The 21,710-nt window shown below is 37.0% G+C and overlaps 1 protein-coding gene and 1 long non-coding RNA gene across 3 annotated transcripts; one reads left to right on the top strand and one right to left on the bottom strand.

Moving 5' to 3' along the window:
* Positions 1-488: 488 nt before the first annotated feature.
* LOC107786367 (6-phosphofructo-2-kinase/fructose-2,6-bisphosphatase) lies at positions 489-16,537 on the top strand. 2 transcript variants are annotated; one of them, XM_016607835.2, is made up of 23 exons: positions 489-1,054; positions 1,148-1,211; positions 1,734-2,029; positions 2,582-2,791; positions 3,308-3,517; positions 3,619-3,714; positions 3,836-3,934; positions 4,014-4,043; positions 5,730-5,783; positions 7,984-8,037; positions 8,113-8,190; positions 8,991-9,082; positions 9,159-9,216; positions 9,301-9,375; positions 10,470-10,517; positions 11,212-11,309; positions 11,384-11,459; positions 14,528-14,590; positions 14,677-14,768; positions 15,452-15,520; positions 15,623-15,686; positions 15,791-15,856; positions 16,330-16,537. In XM_016607835.2, the coding sequence occupies exons 1-23, from the start codon at positions 881-883 to the stop codon at positions 16,402-16,404; spliced, it is 2,241 nt and encodes a 746-aa protein (XP_016463321.1). In that variant the 5' UTR covers positions 489-880; the 3' UTR covers positions 16,405-16,537. The 2 variants fall into 2 exon arrangements, with proteins under 2 accessions (XP_016463321.1, XP_075075659.1); XM_075219558.1 differs by having other exon boundaries at positions 782-1,054; positions 1,661-2,029.
* Positions 16,538-17,893: 1,356 nt separating this feature from the next.
* LOC107786366 (uncharacterized) lies at positions 17,894-18,843 on the bottom strand. The gene is made up of 2 exons (XR_012694193.1): positions 18,578-18,843; positions 17,894-18,442 (listed from the first exon to the last, which is right to left on the bottom strand). It is a non-coding gene; the product is annotated as an uncharacterized LOC107786366 (long non-coding RNA).
* Positions 18,844-21,710: the final 2,867 nt, after the last annotated feature.

Raw genomic sequence — 21,710 nt, forward strand, 5'->3', positions numbered from 1 at the left:
ATAATTAAAGTTCATATGTAGAACTCATCCTTTTATAGTGAAATAAATTAATTTTTCGTAACAAAAGAAATAATGACATAAAAAATAAGATAAAAGAAAATAAATATTGAAAAAAATATTAGAAAGATCTAAAAATGAGAAATAAAAGATGACAACAAATTTCTTCTTATGTTTCATCTTTGTTGAGTATAAAAAATTTGAAAGTTAATCTCATCGATTTCAAATATTTTTTTCAACTTAAATACATAGATTATAAGATAAAGATATCTTCGAATATTTTTTTAATTTACATTATGTGTTCTTAAGATTATTTATATACAATCCAAATAACTTAAATATTTGACGGGTACTAATACTAGTTAATGGTAAATTAAGACAAAAAAAATTATTATTGTTTGGCCAGAATACCGTCATTCTCTTTTAAACAAGAAGTAATTCCTACGGAGAGGCATATAACTGTGAATAAAGAGGAAGAGGGGAAAACCTGCATAGATTTGAAGCTGCATTAATCCAGATTGGAGTTGCAATCATCATTCTGCAACTCCAATCTATTAGCAAAAGATACGTTTATCTCATTTTTATTATTTTATACGACCCAAATTAGATAGATTTGAACCTGCATATTCCAATTTATTGTTAACCTACAAGTCTAATTTATTATCCGAGTTGAGTAACATCGCCTTTTTTCCGCCCCACTCCATTCTTATCGAAACAGGAAAAAAGTCAACCAACCATTCTTTTTGTTTCTCCCACATCTTGCAATCTCCGTCTCTCTTAACCTATCCACAACTCACCATTATTTTTATTATTATAATAATTATAATTATAATATAGTACATTTATTAAGAATTTTTTTACAAGTTTTTTTAGCTTGAGCAAAATGGGCACTGGTTCATCAAAGAACCCAGACTCTAGTTCACATGGCAGCGAGGACCATGGAGGAGGACAACTCTACGTCTCTCTCAAAATGGAAAATTACAAACTCAAAGGCGAACTCATTCCTCATGTCTATGGCTCTGTCCCCCTCATTGGTTCCTGGGATTCTTCTAAAGCTGTACATTTTATTAAGCAGCTCTGATTTTTTACTCCCCAATTTGAACTACTGGTATTTACTAATTCTAATGCCAATTTCATTTTTCATCTTCAGCTTCCCATGGAACGCGAATCCACCTCTATGTGGGAACTCAGTTTCGTCGTTCCTCCTAATCACGGTTTGCTCCTTTTGTTATTTTCTTCAACTCGTTGATTTCATGGAATTGCCCTTTCCCCCTCCAAAGTAACTATGCACTGACGGTGTAAACAAAACTTTTACACTATCAGGATCAATCAAAAGATAGATATGTATGGGTAGTCGTCAAAAAATGAGATTCTAATAGTGAGGGTAAGTCAAGTTACCTACTGCAACAAGTAAGGTGACCTAATAGTGTAGAAGAATCTTTAGACAGTATCAGTGCATTTAACTTGTTAAATACTTTGCCCTGATGGTGTACATTTTCTTTTCACTATTAAGTCAATCAAAAGATATCTACCGCTAAGACTCCATAAAAGGTGAGATTTGTAATATTGAAAGTAAGGCACCTGCTACTATAGGTAAGTTAACCTGATAGTTTAAAGAATCGTTACACTTTCGGTGCATATAACTTAAATCCTATTGATATAGGAGGATTAATATAGCCGACCTCAACTAGCTTGAGATTGAGGAGTTGTTGATCAATTGACTTTTCTTTATGAAGAGACGTTGGACTTTAAGTTCCTGTTGAAGCCAAAATACAACCATGAGCCTTATATAGTGGAAGAAGGTCAAAACCGTGTACTAATTGCTGGAACATTACAAGGGGACGGCCATTCAGCTTCGTTTAAGCTGGACAACGAAGAGATTATTGAATATAGAGTGTTTGTTAAAGCAGATAGAGTTTCACCATTTGACCTTGCGGCTAGTTGGAGAGCCTTTCAGGAAAATCGCAAGCCTTCCACTGTTCGAGGAATACCGGATGTTAGCATAAACTCAACACCAGCGATGGGCGCAGAGGTAAGGTGTTGCCATTGTCAGTTAGACTGCTAATCATAAGTGCTGCTTTATAAACCTTCATGCTAGAAGCCTGTCCTTACTATCTTGTTGGTGGTTTCTCCATGTCAATTAGTGTTTGTCAAACATTTTTGGAGCCAGGTGCGTTGTGCATTTTCATTTGGAGCAAATGCGATAAACTGTTCTACGTACATGCTATTGGATCAATAAATGTCGTACAACTAAAGACGGAAAACTTACTTTGGTTATGAGCATTATGGGGTTGCAGATTTTGATATTCAATAGGTTTAAATTTGAATATAGATGCTTAGCCTATGCATGTTTGTTAGTATATGTGTATTTTGAGGAAACTTTTGGACTTTGTGTTTTTAATCCGTGCTCCTCATTGTTCTCTATTGTCTATTGGTCAAATTGATCATGTTTTTAGCTTCTGCTGATGCTTGTGGATGAATATTGCTTACTAGGGCCTGTCTTCTATAAATTCCGGTTGTTGGATATGTTTGTCATATATGCCTTAATACTATTAATTACATTTTAAACAATTTTTCTCGACAGAGTGGCTCTTCAGCTAGTCTAGAGCTTGATCTTGAACATTATGTTGTCCCTGCTCCAACAACATCTGCAATGGTTTACGCAGCTAACTTGACAGAAACTCCCAGGTCACTAAAACGTACAGGGGTATTTTCTGGGACAGATGGCACTACCATTCCTAGGCCTTCCTCAAAGGATGGTCACACTTCAAATGATCGTCCTGCTACAATAAAGGTTCTCTTGGTGCCTTTTGTTTCTGTTTTTGTTCCATTCTTATCTAACATAATAAACCCCCAAAGTGCACTGAGATTCAGAGTTTTGCTAATTCTTCCTTTTTTTTTTCTTGATTAAGTGTTTAACTGTAATGCATTCCCATAATTTAAGCGACTTCAACATTAGCATATCTTTTGTACATGATAGTGATCATTATCATAGTCAGTAAAATGATAAAGCTATTCAACTCTAGCACTTCATCTTTTTCATCCCCAACTAAAATTCTTGTGTAATAGGCATCTGTATGTGGTGATCATATGACCAATCGTAGACGCTATTTAAAATTATATCCCATGTTATGTATGACAGGTATCGCATTTGCTGGTGACATGCATATTATGTTATTGATGTTCTCCCTACTTACTTTGCCAACCTTTTGCTCTTATTGTTCTAAGTATATTACCATTTGCTTTAAATTGTACCTCATAGGTTAGGAACTGCACTTGATTCACATTGTGCCGTCTTTTTATCATTCAGGAGATGGAAGTGATTGTCCCAGATCTAAGTAGAATGCCCTCAGGGTCTGCCATGGCTGAATCCAAGTCCGTGGGAACGTTCTCGTCTTTGCAAAAACAAGATAGTTACAGAGGACTCCTTGTAGATAGAGGTGTGGGATCTCCTAGACTAGTCAAATCACCCAGTATAACCAGTTTTACTCTTGATCTCAAGCCTGATTCAGATGCCAAGGTGTGTAGAAATCTAATGTGTCCATTGTGATGAATACTGTAATAAAATCTCTGCTGTGGCGTGGTTTACACATCTGATATATCTTTCTTTTTAATTTTTAGAATATGATGCCAGCTGCTGCAGGAGCCGTTGCGGCTGGAGCTGTAGCAGATCAGATGCTTGGGCCAAAGGAAGACAGGCATCTAGCAATCGTTTTGGTATTTTCATTTTCTGATGAAGAACTGATAAGCACTAATTAGCTTTGAATTGACTTTCCTTATTCTTGGAGTAGTATCTTATGCAACAAATGATCTTAGGATTTACATATGCTGCCTGCAGGTTGGCTTACCAGCTCGTGGAAAAACTTTTACTGCTGCTAAGCTAACTAGGTATCTTCGATGGTTAGGTCATGATACCAAGCACTTCAATGTTGGGAAGGTAAATTATAGCAGTTGTTCTTCAATGTCTTTCTAAATTTGCAAAAGTAAGGAAACTAACCACTCCTTTTCTGTGACAGTACCGCCGACTCAAGCACGGAAGTAACCAGGTAGTTTAATTGCCTGAATTGAACTGTTTTTCTAAATTGCTCCAGTCAAAAAGAACTGCCGTCTCATATATCCCCCCCCCCCCCACATAAAAAAAAGAAGGGGGAAAAGAACTGGTACTACAATTAGCAATTGTATCAAGAGATCTAAAAATTTTATGTTCTGAAGAGAGTAGAGACAAAACGTAGTAGTCCTTGGACATCCTTTTTGTAGAAAATATACAACATGTGCAGACATTCATGCACAAAATGCAGAAATTCTAAATTATTCCTGGTAGTAGGTTCTGCATGCTGATTTACTTTACTCTGATCTATAAAGTTGAAAAATCATTTCCCCCAATAAGATATTAAAGAATTCAACCTCAAGGATGCCTTACAGTCCAGATGCTGGGCATGCTGCTTTTGTTGCACTGTTTTCTAATTTCACTACTGGGCTTATATTTTGAAGCCACCGAGATAAGATAAAGTGGCCGCTTATATTCCTTACATTTGTTAGTAGTGTGCTGATATAGAACAAATTTGAAGGATGTCATGCCTAATTGTGAGCATGAAAATAGTATTATAGGGTTTGTTATGTGGTGGAAAGAACAGAAAAAGGTATTGAGCTTTCATGGTATCATAGGGAAGAGTCCCAGAGAAGATTTTGGGACTGCTTGGCATTATTACAACATAACAGCAGAGACTAAGAAGAACCATGGAGGAAGGTGTTGGAATCTAATCCAAAACTCCTAGGAACAATTTCTTCCGAGGAAGGAAAATTCTTGGGAGATGAAATGAATGTGTTGTACTCAGAAATTATCAACTGTTCGGACCTGTACTACCATGTAAAAATTATGAGAGAAGCCCGAACTTGAAAAAGGCATCGTTAGTAAGTTTGTGCAACTCCTGCTGGGCCTTACCAACATTTGGTTAATATCCTAAATGCTTACCAATATTTGGTTAATATCCTAAATGTAATTACTGGCCTTTATGCAGCTCTTGCCAAATAGTGTTTGGAGAGCATTTGTGCTTAGAGGCTTCCATGAGCACTCTAGTTGCTACAATTTATATGAAGAGTTAGATTTTAAGGGTAAGTGAACTATGGTGATTCAAGGTGGATGAGGGCCTGTTAGAGAACATTAAACAACTTCCTCCATGATTCTTGGAGAACACAAAGTTACCTATATGCCTCACTTCCGGAATAATAATAAAATATTTTAAAATTGACAAATGTTTATAGAAGTGAGAAATCTCTAATTCTAAATGTAAAACAACTGAAACATGCTCGTACAGGTGGGCCTTGTGGATAAAACCGGTTTTCATCTAGATGTCCCAATTCATTTTTTTTTGTCATGACAATTTCTGGAAATGAAACAATTTAACAATCTTCCTTTTTAGAGGAATTTGTCATATGTTGCTTGTCAAAACTGTTTCTGTACTTGATTTCGTTGTTCGTCAGACTGATAGATGATTCACTTGTAGCTATCCTTGAAAACTCAACTCTTGAATGAATTTTACCAGTTGTTGTCATCCTTGACATTTTCTTCTTTTTGGTGCTATTACTTTCTACCTTTCTACACATTGTGATGAAGCAACTACATATGTCTTGGTGATGACTTATTGGATCTTTTCCCTCTTGGAGCTATAAGTTCATATTAATTGAAATAGAAACTGTGAAACTTCTTTTTCTTGTGTATCTTGTTGATGCAGTCTGCTGATTTCTTCCGAGGTGACAATCCAGAAGGCTTGGAGGCTCGCAATGAGGTAATGTCTATCAGCATAAAGAAAAAGAATAGGGTTTTTTTTATTGTCTGTTTGCTAGAAGCCTGAAATCATCTTAAGTAGGAGTGGCAATGAGGCAGTGACCGGGCAGGCATACCAAATGCTATCCCAGTATTGACCCCATTTTGGCCTCTATTCTCTGTCGTCTAAGTTGCTCCGACATGGCAGTTTAGGTGCCGTACCCGTGTCGACACGACACTAGTATGGGTGTGGGTATGGGATCCGTACCGGATCTGGTCAAACAATTTCGGATACTTTGATCACGACGGGCGGAAAATTCGAGACGAGATACAATTTGGTTCCCGAAATCAGAATCCTAATAATTAGGGTAAAGTTGAAGAAAATAGCATACATTTTCTAAGAAATCAATCCTTTACTTATCTACAACTTGAGAATAAAAAAGAAATCCACAATTTACAATCTATACTTAAGTATTTCACATAATTTCTCATAATTCAGAGACATGTTTTATATCTTTGTTTTTTTGAATTATTTTTAGCCGGATCCCGGCACCCGTATCCGTACTAGGATCCGTATCCCCGAATCTTAGAATTTACATCTCGAAGGATCCGACTTCTAGATCCGTACCCGTGTCGGACACCCGTACCCGTATCCGAGCAACTAAGTCTGTCGTTTCCACAGTTATCAAATTGGCAACGGCATACATAGGATTTTGACACTTACCTATTGTTAGAACTCAGCTAGTACCATGTTTGGGTTTGAGGTGGTGGGTTTCAATAAGGCTTTACTTCTATCCCGAACTGATGTTTACTTTACATTATTTTTCAACCAGTGTTAGCCTATCGTGTGTGTATGTGTGTATTATGTACACATATACATTTAATTGTATTTTTCAGGGAAGTAGTGTCGGATGACACCACTTGAAGCAATGGAAGATTTAGAGGAAAGAGGCAAGACCAGTAAGATGAGAGGCTGAGCTTTAAAAGGGCAGTACATTCAGCTCCGTGCTTGTGTATTTTGCTAATATGCAAACAGGTGGATTTTGGGATTTTTAATTGGAAGTTGACAAGGAAGATTGCATGTCAAACATGATAGATAGAGCTGTTGAAATGGAGATGTAGGCTCCCCCTAATGTGGTCAGAGGAGGTCACCGTCTGCCCTTTCCTTGTCTGTTGTTCAGCATGATTTAAAACTGGGGTTAAATATCGGTTTGAGATTGGGAAAGAGAGGGATGGGGGAAGATAGAGAGAAAAAGTGAAATCCGGGAGATTCAGTCATAACTAGTAGCAATAACGATGGCTTTCTCTCCTTTCGTGTTTGTGTTCTGTTGGGAAATTAAGGTTCTCTTATGTTCTCTCTGTTTTTTGTTCTGTGTCCCAAAAGAACCATAAGGAGTGTCAGACGTGTTCTTATGTGTCTTGAGAGACAGGAGAGATCAATGAAAGAGAGTGGAGGGTTGTCCTCTGGTGTGATCTGTTTTGAGAAACGTGGAATGAAGAAAGAGTCAGAGGGTCTGGTTTGCAGAGGTAAGGGTGTGCACTAGCTAACTTGAATCTAAACCCCAGATAAGTTATGAGAAATTACGTATAAACTTTTGAAGTCCTATCTCCGACCCCGCACAGTGCTATGAAAAAAATTCCCTGACAGTGCTCCATTCCCCATGTAATCTATAATCTCTATCCAATTATGGACAGGTTCTTGATTGCCCTGCCCCAACATCTTAGTAGCCCCTCCTGGCGTCCCAGAGAATAGAACATATGGATAGGGATTTTTCATATACCATGCATGGGAAATTTTCAGTTTGCATCAATATTCTCCATTGCCAATCCAGCACCCATTAATTGGTCATTGGACCATTCATTTTTAGGAGAACATTTGACTTGTGTTATATCTACTTTATAAGAGTTGTAGATAGGGATAAATTGCTTTCATATCTTGCTGTAGAAGGTACTTTCTAGATTTTGTGGTTTAGATATGGATATTGGATGGCCATAGGTCCATATATTTACAGTCTGTCTGTTAATATTTGAGGAAATTTCTAATCTTCTTGTTGTTGTAGTCATGGTAAGAGTTCATTGTTACATCGTCTCTAGGGCTAATGTGCAGAAAATTTTGAGTTCTAGTGTATCATTAATCTCTCCTATAGTTACATTGCACTTAATTTATTCGTCGGATTAACTTTCTTCTTTTCACATAGTTTTAATACATCACATGCTACTAGGTAGCAGCCCTTGCAATGGAAGATATGACCGCTTGGATGCAAGAGGGTGGTCAGGTAAGTCTTCTGTTATTTTTAATGAACAGTACCTGTTTCTGAGTTTCCAATAACAATATCCATTACTGAATGCAGGTAGGAATTTTCGACGCCACAAATAGCTCGAGGCAAAGAAGGAATATGCTTATGAAAATGGCTGAGGGAAAATGCAAGGTGAAGTCTCATTAATGGACATGTAATATTACTGCTCTTAGTTTCCTTTAATAGAACTGTAAGATGTATTTCTCAAGCTTTGGTCCAGTGGTAAGAATGCAACATGTGATGAGTGGGTGAGGCGCACGTCATGGGTTCGATTACCAGTGCATGCTACAAAAGCCTGGTATTTAAGTGTAGAGGGGCGGACCCATTATCCACCAAGTTTCTTACCATGCGCCACGAGCCTCTGTGATTTCTTGGTTATCAACTTAAAAAGAAAGAAAGAACTGTAGGATGTGTTTAATTCACGCCTATGGAAATGCAAGTACTGGATTACTAGCAAATAATATTTGTCAGCTAATACTATACCTTATCTTGTTTCCATGGGTGGGAGGGGAGAGGTGGAGATAACATAGAAGTCCTCAAAGTGATGAAGTGAACATGCCCTTATTTCTCTTTGGGCAGTTGCATGTTTCTGAATTCTAGGTTGAAACTATCAATTCTTTGTCTGTCGAAAGAGTATTGAAATTCACAAAGGACTATTACATACGGATCATCAAGGCTATGTTTTTAGTTTCTTATTACTTCAAAAATTGCAGCACTGTGAAGTTACCCCGACTTGTTGGCTCGCTTATGTATCTCAGCGCTTTAATTCATCTAAGTACTTTCTTTTAATAGATTTCTTTTAATAGATTCCTTTTATTAAATGTACTTCGTATGGTGATACTTGTTGGTGGATTTGATGGATCCATATGCAGAAGCTTGAGTTTATCTGCTCTTAGTACTCTTTCTTGATGTCTGTAATGCTTTACTTGCAGATTATTTTCTTGGAAACAATCTGTAATGATCGTAAAATAATTGAAAGAAACATACGTCTGAAAGTTCAACAAAGCCCAGACTATGCTGAAGAGTATGATAACTTGCTGTATCTTTTGGTGTTTCTCATATTAGTTAGAAAAACTTACATTGTTGGCATTGTTGTACAGGCCAGATTTTGAAGCTGGATACAGAGACTTCAAAAATCGCCTTGATAATTATGAAAAGGTGATTCTTTATCATGGTTGTTATTTTTATATTCAGCTATGAATGCTTAACATCGTGTTATGTAATGGTTATCATTTTTTTAAGGTTTATGAGCCAGTGGAGGAAGGTTCTTACATCAAAATGATTGATATGGTCAGTGGTAATGGAGGACAAATACAAGTAAGTGACCGTAGTTCATTTGTTTACGAAGTTCACACTTACAAATTTCATGCATTGTTTATTGGAGGACACTTCAAAAAGTTTGTGATGCAAGCATTGGTAGCAAACACTGCATTTTCCATCCAAGGAATTAATTCCAAGGTGGACTTTAGTCAAACAAATTTGTCTTGATTTCTTCATGATGATTTTGAGTAATTCCAGTGACAGCAGGCCACCTGTGAGGCTGGCTCAAGTGGTAGATTGTGCCTCTGAAGGGTTTTAGGTCTTAGGTTTGATTCTTTTAACTAGGGGTTTTAACTTCCTTCACCATATCTGGCAAACTTTGTGATTAGTGATTTGATTTTCTATATGTTCTATCTTGTGAAGGAATATGAAGTCCCCTGGCTTCTTCAGGTGTTCATCGCATTTAACTTCTGTGATAGCTATATATCTTTTGACGGTCGGAAGGACTGTCTAAACTCTAAAAGTTATTCTAGATGCTTTCACAGGCTGACATAGAATTTTGAATGCCAATTTCATTTTCACATGGGTCGAATTTTAGGAGCTGGAGAAAAGGTGTAATCTGTGGAGCAGACGATGCTTAGATTGGCTTCAGTAAGAAATTCAAAAGCTATTGACAGTGGATTATTCAGTTAATTAAAGAGAAAAGAGAGGTTGGAGCAATTCAGAACTGGCTATAGGACTTTCTCATTCTTTCTTAATATGCCTGTGCAGAAGTTTGCAAATTTGTCCATCTTTTTGGCTAGCCTTGTTTTGAGTTCATAGTCAGTTGCATTTCCAGTAGAGTATGGAGATAGGCTTATATAAGTAAATGACTTACTTTCCAAAATTGATGGAAGTTTGTGCCTCTGTCAAGATTCTTCTAGTTTTATCTGAGTTACTCTGCTTTACTATAATGCCAGAGGCATGCATGCACTTATATAAAATTCTACTTTCTTTTAATTAGATTGCAGCTAGACTTCCTGCAACTATAGACTAAGTTTCTGTGCAACTCAATTCACATTCTAAGGAGGAAATAGAATCCTACCAAATCAGTCTCTAGAAATTATATATACAGCTTCACACTCCTTAAAGGGTCTGTTTGATTTGTGCAGGTGAATAATATTAGTGGGTATCTTCCTGGGAGGATCGTCTTCTTCTTGGTAAGTTACTGCTCTCCTACTAAGTGGTCTCTTTTCTCTTCCAACAGACTACTGTGTCTTTGAGGCATCTCCTGAATCCTGTTGAGTAAAATTGTTAGCCATGAAGGAATTGCTTTTATTTCTTTTAACACCTGTAACCTCTTTGGTATCCTTCCTCTCCATGGAATACGGACAAAAGGAAAAAAAGAAAAAAGAAAAAGAAGCAAAGACTGCGATAAGACGCATCCACAGATGGTTGCTGCCTTAGTTTAGTCTTCAAGACTCGGGATCTGTTCTTGTGGTTTCGAGAAAAGGAGAGATTAACAATTCAGAGTTTGGCAGCAGTGCCAGTATTCTTGCTACTGTCTGATTTCACTACCGGTACAGACTGGTAAATGGAAAATTTCCATGCTGTACAGACCGTATCCTCTTTACTGGTGTTCTTTTCTTCATTTGAATGTATAACGAAGATATGGCACATTCCTGTGGGGAAAGGTGGGGCTTCACATTTTGCCTAAGAGTGAACTTCATATACGTCATGGGCGCTCTACTTATCCCAGAAAAGTAAGGAAGGAAAGATAGAGATTTGGCCACACACTAGCAGTCATTGCAAGATGGCAATTGGCTTGATCTAGACATCTTTTTGTTTAATTTGCTTCTCTCATTTGCTCTTAAATTTTGTTGGAAGTGCCCAACAGATTGACATGATATGCAGGTCAATACACATCTGACACCCCGTCCAATTTTTCTAACAAGGCACGGAGAGAGTCTATACAATGTTAGAGGCAGAATTGGGGGTGACACTGCCATAAGGTTTTTATCCTCTTAACACCTTGAAAATGCTATATGTTTTTGAGGAATAACACATTGAAATTTTTCTCTGACAGTGAAGCCGGGGAGCTCTATGCGAAGAAGCTTGCCAATTTTGTTGAAAAACGACTTAAAAATGAGAAGGCCGCTTCTGTGAGTTCCATTATTGATGATTCAATTGTATACTTTTTTCTTTTCCTTTTCGTTTTTGACTTTGACTTGTGCTTTTATTAAAATTGAAAAATGGGGATTGACCTACAGCTTCTGTATGGGGTATCGCAGGTAAGTTGAGGGAGGGCTGGGAAAAAGATAGGCTTAAAGCAATTGAGAAAGCATTAGAAGTGACTCATACATTTAGGAGAAAGCATTAGGATTGGAAAAGCATTAGAAGCCACTGAATGAGATGGGTACAACCTTGAGAGCGTAGCTTTCTGTTTTTTTTGACCTTTTGCTCTGTTACTGGTAACATATTCAGAAAAACTAATTCTTCATTTTGAAACCTGTTCTGTATTATTTTGTTCTCTGGCTAAAGAAGAAAGCTTCCTCTAATTGCTGATGAGAACTTTTTCTGAGTGACTACAACAACAACAAAAAAAATCCAGTATAATCCCACAAGTGGAGTCTGGGAAGGGTAGTGAGTATGCAGCCTTACCCCTTGTGCAGAGGCTGTTTCTGATAGACCCTCGGCTCAAAGCAAGTATACAAAATCACAACAATATATAAAAGAAATACAGTACTGTAAAAGTCAAGGAAGCAATAAAGATAGTAGAAAAACCAAAACACAAGCAACGTCAGGCAGTAATAGAATTCTAAGAATATGAGAATACTAGAATAACACTACTACTGCTGTAATGAAAGTTGTAATGAAAGGAAAGAGGCTCAATTGCCTACTAGCCTTCTACCCTAATCCTCGCCCTCCACACCCTCTATCAAGGGTCATGTCCTCGTAAGCTGAAGATGCGCCATGTCCTGCCTAATTACCTTTCCCCAATATTTTTTCAGCCTACCTATACCTCTCTTCAAACCCACCATCGACAATCTCTCACACCTCCTCAATGGGGCATCCAGACATCTCCTCTTCACCAGCCTGAACCACCTCAACTTCGCTTCCCGCATCTTGTCCACGAATATCTTCATTTCTGACCATGTCTCTCCCGGTATGTCCACACATCTATCTCAATATCTTCATATCCGCTACTTTCATCCTTTGGACATGAGAGTTCTTGACTGGCTAACACTCCGTCCCATACAACATAGTCGGTCTAGCCAACACTTTGTAGAACTTACCTTTAAATCTTGGTGGCACGTTCTTATCACAAAAGACACCGGATGCTAGTTTCCATTTCATCCATCTCTCTCCAATACGATGAGTGACATGATCGTCGATCTCCCCATTAACCTTGGATTACAGACCCAAGGTACTTGAAACTAACTCTCTTAGGGATGACTTGTGAATCCAGTCTCACTTCCACGTCTACCTCCTGAGTAATGTCACTGAACTTGCTCTCCAAGTATTCTGTTTTAGTCCTGCTCAACCTGAAACTTGAGACTCCAGGGTCTGTCTGAGTAACTACATCTCAATCATAAAAAAACCACATCGACTACACCTCAGTTCCAAGCATCTCAATAGTTTAAAAAAACAAAGTTTAAACTTCCTGCTATGGATAGTAAACTGTGCCAGGAGCAGGAACCTTTGGCCTTTTCCCCCAAGGCGAGCATGCATGTTTTGTTTTTTTCTTTTTCTCAATGTTTTCAACTGGGAAAATTAGCTCTCTAGAGGAAGCATGAGCACAACCCTCTCTGATATTTGTAACTTCCTACTCGTTAGATAAACTGATAAAGTAGCAAACTTTCTTTTTGATAAGTAATATTATTAATGTTCTAATACAGAGGAGGTACAGAATATATACAGAGGTGGACGAACATTCAATTCCTGTTCTAGACTTAAGGTGTCAATTAAGTCCAATAGATGGGATAGTTCCTTCACAATATCCCCCTGATCCAAAACTACAAGTGTTGAAGACATCTATATATATTTACAGCAATATGTTCTTCTTGTCCATCTTCTTGCCCTTGACTGCTGCTAAGAGATTGCTTCAGAGTGCCTGGCATAACCCATTTCACTCCGAAAGGGCACAGGAACATAGCCCATATTTGCTAATTCTGATTGCAATGCAACAACAAATGATTAATATATTCTAGAGAATCTTCGCATAGAAAACATCTGTTGCGCAACAAATACCTTCTTCTTTGTGGATTTGTTGTGAGTTAAACATGCACCATGGTTAGCAATCCATCCAAAACATGTGACTTCTGTTGGAACTTTCACTTTCCAAATCATCTTCCAAGGCCATTGATTTTCTGCAATATTACCCTGTTGAAGCAGAATTGCATAACAAGATTTAACAGAAAAATAACCATCCCTGCTTCCTGTCCATATAATGGTATCTTGTTGATCCTCCACCAGATTCTAAAGCAGTAGTTGCAAATGTCATATGTAGTTTTGAACTAAAAGAATCCAAAGCAGTATTTATACTTCTATCATTGCTTACACAAACTTGAAGCAGAATTAAGGGCAGCTGAAAATTACGAAGGCAAGTGTATGAAAACATAAGCTGCCAACTATTTTCGAACATATGGAAAGTACCATTTTATGTTGCTTCCAAAATTTAAATAATTGGTATTATCCTTAACTGCGTTACTCCTAATTAGCGGGGCAGATGCCAAACTTCTATACCGATCTTAAGATATAAGGAATCCCTCTGTGGAAAATGTGATTTCAAGCTTGTTACTCCTGTTTGCGCAAAAGAGGCCCTGGTTTCTCCTCAAAAAAGAAATCAAAGAAATAATAAAATAGATTCAGGTGCTATCTTCTTTTGACTTTTTGTATGGTTGCAGTCTTGCGGCTGATCTTTGGGATTGTGCCATGTTATAGTATCTTAAAATTTTTGGTTTCAAGGAATTAAAAGCTTGCTTTTTCTGAAGAACATAATGCACATGAAGTAGCATAAGTTTCAATCTTTTTTTTCCCCCCATTTCTCCATAAACCTTGAAAAATGCATTTTTAGCTCCTTAGTTGTTTGTTAAGACTTTTAGTAGGTGGTGCTGACCCTGCATAAAGCATTTGTAGTTGAAGATAGCTGGTAGTGCTTATTCTGCACAAATTGTTAGATATATGCTAGAGAATGTTGTATAAAAACCCTATATTTTCTTTGGCTTAGATATGGACCAGCACATTGCAAAGAACAATTCTGACAGCTAGTCCAATTGCTGGGTTTCCCAAGGTTAGCTTGTTGAACTGTTTGTTTTCTTTTGTTAATCTTGACTTTGGTGAAGTATGGTTCTTCCTCTTTCCTTACTCCTTTTTCAGATACAATGGCGAGCCCTTGATGAAATAAATGCTGGCGTATGTGACGGAATGACATATGAAGAAATAAAGAAAAATATGCCTGAAGAATATGAGTATGCTATAACTCTTCTTTTACCTTTCGTGAGGCACACTTATCCATCTGGCTGTGACACAGTAGGATTTTAACCAAGTAGAATTTTATATAACGTTTATACAAACATTCAGCAAACTATTAACACATACCAAAGGGGAAATAAGCCCCATCAGTTACCAAAAGGTGATATTGCTATGACAGGGAATTGACCATAGAGTTAGTTTGGTGTCTACTTAACGAGTTTAACATGATATTGATTGGGCCCATTGCTTTGTTTTTTATTTTGCCAGAATCTATCTGTATAGGCAATGCAACTGGATTAAACTGCTTCGAAATGTAGTAAGCTAAGGTCTTCCATGATGTCTCAGGACTAGAAATTCAAATATTAAGTAATTAGCACGATTCTCACCTTCCTAGTTTGTGAGTAATTTGTGGAACAACTGATCTGAAAGACTCATGTATGGAGTAAGAACATCTCCATGGAATCAACACACTCATCTGCTTCATTATCTTCTAACTTCCTATGATTTACTCTTCCTCTTTGTATGCTTTTATAAATAGTGCATCATTGACTTGTCAGAAGAATGAAGCTGGTCTGCACCATTCTCTCTTACTGATCATGAACAATGCTCTCTTTTTCATCTTAAACCGCAATTACTTGTTAGTTGTCAAATATTGCTTGTTACTTGTTTATGCATACAGGTCACGCAAAAAGGACAAGCTGAGGTATAGATACCCTAGAGGTGAATCTTATCTTGATGTCATACAAAGGTTTGTTATTTAAGCGTTTATAATGTATGATTTGTTCCTTCAATAAATTAAGTCTAGGTATCTGCAAATTTCTGATCCTTCTAATGAACATTCAACACGCAGGTTGGAGCCGGTGATTATTGAGCTTGAAAGACAGAGAGCACCAGTGGTGGTGGTATCTCACCAGGTTGGTAAATGTGCCGATACTGTGATACATGAAGATTAGCTTGCTGCCATACCAATAGAGCATGTGCTTGACTTTAAATATTTTCTTTCTAAATTCTCTTGTAGGCAGTATTGAGGGCTTTGTATGCTTATTTTGCTGATAGGCCTTTGAAAGAAGTCCCACACATTGAGGTAATTACTTGAAATACTGGTAACTTCTTTCTTTCTGAGCAGGAATGCATATCCATTCCTGCTGATTGGCACATATTGTTTACGTACATGATATATTTGAGATGCTGAAAGAAGTTCATTAAGGCATCTCGTATGAAAAATATGCACCCAGGTTAGATGTTGAACATTAAAAAACATGTGTTAGGGGTGTTATCTTTTCAAGGTTGTGGAAACGGTTGGTGCTAAATGATAGTTGAGGGTTTTATCAACTCATCATTTAATAGGGAAAATGGCTTTGAACTTGGACTGGTCTCCTGATTTTATTATAGTGGCTGGAAGACAAGGTTAAAGCATGTAGTTGCTATCGGGGAAAGTTTGTTCATTTATGCTTCATTTTAGCGAACTTAAAGCAGAAACCTATGCTATTTGCTTTCCTGATCTTGTATAAAATGGAACTGTCATTTTGTTTTACCATTTTCCTTCTTAACTTCCAGACGCCACTTCACACAATCATAGAGATACAAATGGGGGTTACAGGAGTGCAGGAGAAGAGATACAAGCTGATGTAGGTCATTGCAACTTGACTTGCTAATTCATAGCTGCAGCAATTGCCTCATTCTTCAAATTGTAATCGATACCAAAAATTGTATATCAACGAGACTGACATTAAAGTGTATAATTTTGAAGGGCTTCATCTTCGTCTTCTTCTTCTTCTTACTGCCTTCTCCAGTTCCCCTATTTCTCTTTTCTTTGTGATTTCACGAGCAAATAATCTCTCCAAAGTTGTGACATATCCAGCTTACTGGGACTAAACTGGTTCTTAATACGGTCAATTATTGAAGATGACAAACTTTAAAACCTCTTTTCCTCTCCTCCAAATACACATGGGACCCCTGAAGCGGGTAACTCAGGCAACTCGGACCCTTTTATCGTCACAGAATAAGACAGGCTATTCCCATCACAATTTATCACTGTTTCTGCTAATTCTCTATGTTTTTTACTTAAATGCATTTATGTATTGGTTCTTGGGTCTTGGTGCAAGCTCGTCATAGGAATCGAAACTTTTTTTACCTTGTCTCATTTTTGAGTGCTTGTTTATTGAATTCATCATTTGAATTTATACATTGTTAAATACTCACTTGAGATGTTTTGCATCAATCTCCATATGCATTAGTCTAGGTTTGAAATTATGGTGAACGAATGTGTTAAAAGGAGAAAAGATAGACGTAAAATCACAGTTGTCTCAAAAGACCTATACTTTCTTGGAATCAATTCAAACATATATATATACACACACACACACTCCATCATCTTTATATATTTAAAAATAATTTAACTTTAAACTTTTTATTTATACTTAATAACATGCTTTTATTTATAACTGCATAAATCTCATGGCAGGTGTAACATCATAAGTTTCAACTCTTTGTTTTATTTTTAAATTTCGTGTCTAGTTAACTACACCACCAACAACACTTTCATCTCAAACAAGTTGGGATTGACTGTATGGATCCTCGCAATTAAGTTTCTCCATTTAAGCTCATCTCAAGTCATCATCATTCCAAATATTTCTTTCTTAACGAGCTAATAAAGATGAAGAGGTGTGCATGCAGCAGGAAGTTAAAGACCTTATGCGGATAAATTTTTACCGGAAGTTTTTTATTTTAATTTTTTGGAACTCAGTTCTTACCGGAAGTTAACAAAGTATATTAGCATGCATTCCGTGCGGACTGCATTGACATGTTGCTGCATTCTTAATCAATATATGTGTCATTTGGTCGAGCTCTAATCCTGAATTCTCAAAATAAGCGCTAATCAGGGTGGTGGCAAGAAATTTTTAATTTTGGTTTGGGGCTGACTAAAATTAGCTGTACACAAAATAGGACAAAAAGCACAGAAAATAAACAGAACAGTTTTCATTAACTGATGGTGAAAATTTCCAATCTTGGTGTTGATGCATTATGAAAGAGTTTATGTTTGACATTATAAAGAAGTTGTATACTATCAGGTTAAATTAACTTACCACAACATGTAAATATAATATGGTAACCTAGAGAATAGAGTATAATAACTTGCTATAACAAATTAAATCTCAGTACAGTGCCAAATTTCTAACTTGCTATAACCAGTTAAATCTCACTATAGTGTCAGCATATATAACTTGACTCTTCATCAAATTAATAAGCAGATTTTACAAATTGGGACATTACTTGCAAACCAAACAACAAAAAGAATGAATTTACAATACATTTGATTATCACTTCATTCTTGGTTCCTGGTGCAACTCATGCAGTAACTACTGAAATTATAGTAGAGTTGAGATGGAGAAAAGCTCGGCAAAGAGGACAATTTGAGTGGGATGAGAGCCATTTATCTATACATTCAGCATGATATGTATGGTGGCAATCCGGCAATAACTTAACCATTTCTCCATCTCTAAATAACCCCAAACAAATTGGGCACTCACTTTCTTTGACAGTACCTTTACAATATGTCTCACCAAATAAGAAAACAGGCAGCTTTTGAATAGTTTCTTCGTCAAGCCCCTTACTGAGTTGGACTAGAACTGCATCCCCAGGTACCAGTGCGGGACTTGATATTCTTGCACTGGAAAAGCAGCTACATTTAGAAACAAAATAGAAGAAAAAGAAGGCAACAAGGAGTATTAAGAAGAAGAAAAGAATAATTGAAAGGCCATGGTTGTAAAAGTGTGAGGTGATTAAGTTGAGGTCGCTGCTGTACCAGTTGGAGGTTTGGGCGTCTTGTAAAGCCATAGACATGATCCAACAATGACTTCGTAATTTTGGTAGAACTCAGTACTCTTTAATCGAGCTCTCTTTCTCTCTCGCTCTATATATATATGTGTGTGTGTATGTAAAGAAAAAGTATAAATAAAGTATCAATACTAGCCTTGTTAATTCAGATTAACGACGTTTAAATTCTGAGTTATGAATGTTTCGTTTGGGGAGTGAGAAGTGAAGTACTGGAAATGATGGCAAAAGTATGGGTTACTGCTGCCTACTTATTAAGTACAAGTTATTACTACAGGAGGAGCCACTATATTACTACTTCGGAGCAAACAGATTTATGGTATTCTTTTTCGTCGTTTCTCATAGCATTTATAATATATATCCAACAGCCAACTTACTCTCATATTTCTCTTTCATTTGCTTTACATCAACTACTTCATTTCACCTGCCCTAGCAGCCATAAGGCCCACACATCGTGAGGAATTTAATGACCTACATACACTGACAATGGTACTGTAAAAAGTTTTTTAATGTTCTATTTTAGCAGATAACTTTTATTATCTTTTAGGTGATAATATTAGTGCAAGAAATTCTTTTATATTGTAATATGTTATATGTATACAAGTTAAAGTCTAAATAAATGTGAAGAATTTTATGGTGAAGGTCGGAAAATTGAACGATCGATGTATTTCAAATCGGTATGTCCTAATAGATAGGTAGTGATCGAAACGTTTGTTCTGAAATGCCAAAAGCACTTGTTTCAAGATGAGGGATCATGAAGAAATTAAACCCTCAGAGATTCACTCACTCTGGTTAAGTTTCTCCGTATATGATCCGTTGTTTACTTTGATTAATAGAGAAAATAAAGAGATTTATCTTGTTCTTTTTGTTTTAATTTAGAAAGATATTGCAAAATAATCTGTTCATTTTCTTCTCCATTTCTCCATTTTCTCTACTACCGGTCAGATGTTAACCTATAGTCAGAAAATGACAGAAATATAACACCATAAGGGATGATTTTACCTAGCCCAAAATTTCAAGACCAACTCCTTTCAAGGTGATGTGTAACTTAACCGTTGAAAATCAATGAGCTAGGCAGTCAATAAAATACAACGTTTTCTTTCCTCTTCATTACAAAGAAAGTGAAGACGCTATTATTAATAAAGCCTTTCAAGAATGAAGGTACGTGCCACACTTGTGTTTTCACTCCCAAGTTTGAACATCTAATCACAGTTTTAATGATGACGCGGGCGATAAAAAGTATACCAAGGATAGATAGATTTCTCCTGGAACAAGGAAGGTAAATGATTTGATTGAGATAGTTACCTCATAATCCCTAGTAATTAGGGGATTAGAAGGCCAACGTCCAAGTGCCAATTGGTGGCGGAGTGGATATGTTGGGAATAAACTCCCACAAAAATAATATTCACGGTAATAAAAACGGAATAATAATGTAGCACTGAGATACGGTAATTAACAAGAATAAAAGAGTAAAATCGATACCAAGATTTTTACGTGGAAAAAACCCTTTTAATAAGGGAAAAAACCACGGCCCCGAGAGGAGCAACTGATATCACTATAGTAAGGAATTTTATACTTTGTAGGTCCGAGTAAAATACTCCAAAGACCACTACAACACTTAAAAGAAATAACCCTCTTTTGATATTCCCACCTTACTACAATATCACTCACTCTCTATTTTTCTCACAGACTATTTTCTTATACCCTATCTGTGAAACCTCACTCTTTCTTTCTCTCTTTATTGATGTAATTCAAATGGATCAGAAGCTCTATATTTATAGAGATTCTATACCCCTACAAATGTCATCAAAAGAAAGGAATTTTTTTTTCAAAGGATGACTTTTAAGCAATTCAAAAACAACGGTGGCTGCCATTTTAGAAAAAGAAGACAAAGGAAGAAAGTTGTCTTCCTTAATTTATGAGATGGACCCCACAAATCTCCCCCTCCAGTCCCATTCACCTGAAGGAGGTAACACTGGAGGTTCTAGTTTGAGTGTATGCCGACAACCTCTTTGCATAGCTCAAACTTGTCTCTTGGTACCACTTTGGTCAGCATATCCGAAGGATTCTCACTTGTATGGATCTTCTTTACCTGCATAGACCCATCCTCTATCCTTTCTCGAATCTAATGATATCTCCCGTCGATATGCTTCGTCCTTGCATGATACATGGTATTTTTGCTCAGGTCTATTGCACTTTGACTGTCACAATAGACGACATACTCCTTCTGATGCAATATAAGCTCTTGAAGGAACCGTTTGAGCCATACCATCTCTTTGCCAGTTTCAGTAGTTGCAATATACTCCGGTTCAGTTGTAGAGAGTACGACACACTTCTGCAACCTCGACTGCCATGATATAGCTCCCCTTGAAAATGTAAACAAATATCCAATAGTGGATTTTCTATTATCAATGTCACCTGCCATATCAGCATCTGTATAGCTATGCGATACTCCAAAGCATAGACAATCTCCTGTGGTACCTCTTAGGTACCTGAGTATCTACTTGACTGCTTCCCAATGTTCCTTTCCAGGATTTTCAAGAAACCTGCTGACAACACCAACTACGTGAGCAATATCAGGTCTAGTGCATGCCATTGCATACATTAAGCTTCCGAATGCTGAAGAATAAAGAACTCTAGCCATGTTCCCTTTCTCCTCCTCTGTTGTAAGACACATCCTTTTGCTCAAATTTAGATGACTAGCAAGAGGTGTGCTGACTGGCTTAGCATTCTTCATGTTGAAGCGTTCTAGTACACGTTCAATGTACTTCTCCTGAGATAGCCACAACTTTCTACTTGTTCTCTCTCAGACTATTTTCATCCTCTAGAATTTGTTGTGCTGGGCCCAAGTCCTTCATATCAAATAACTTGGACAAATCTCTCTTCAACTTTGCGATCAGCCCCTTATATTTTCCTATAATTAACATGTCATCCACATACAACAACAATATAATAAAGTTATTCTCACAAAATCTTTTGAAGTATACACATGGATCAGAATAAGGCTTTAGGTATGTTTGACTTTTCATGAATGAGTCAAACTTCATATACCACTGCCTTGGTGCCTGCTTCAATCCATAAAGACTCTTATTCAATTTGCACAC

The sequence above is a fragment of the Nicotiana tabacum genome, chromosome 8 (assembly GCF_000715075.1).
Source record: "Nicotiana tabacum cultivar K326 chromosome 8, ASM71507v2, whole genome shotgun sequence".
Lineage (NCBI taxonomy): Eukaryota > Viridiplantae > Streptophyta > Magnoliopsida > Solanales > Solanaceae > Nicotiana > Nicotiana tabacum.

What these genes read in the sequence shown, in the direction of transcription:
- LOC107786367 (XM_016607835.2), top strand. Translation starts at nt 881, where the DNA reads ATGGGCACTGGTTCATCAAAGAACCCAGACTCTAGTTCACATGGCAGC. An exon ending in AGCACTTCAATGTTGGGAAG is followed by an intron (nt 3,935 to 4,013) that starts GTAAATTATAGC and finishes TTTCTGTGACAG; the next exon opens with TACCGCCGACTCAAGCACGG. An exon ending in GGAGGATCGTCTTCTTCTTG is followed by an intron (nt 10,518 to 11,211) that starts GTAAGTTACTGC and finishes CATGATATGCAG; the next exon opens with GTCAATACACATCTGACACC.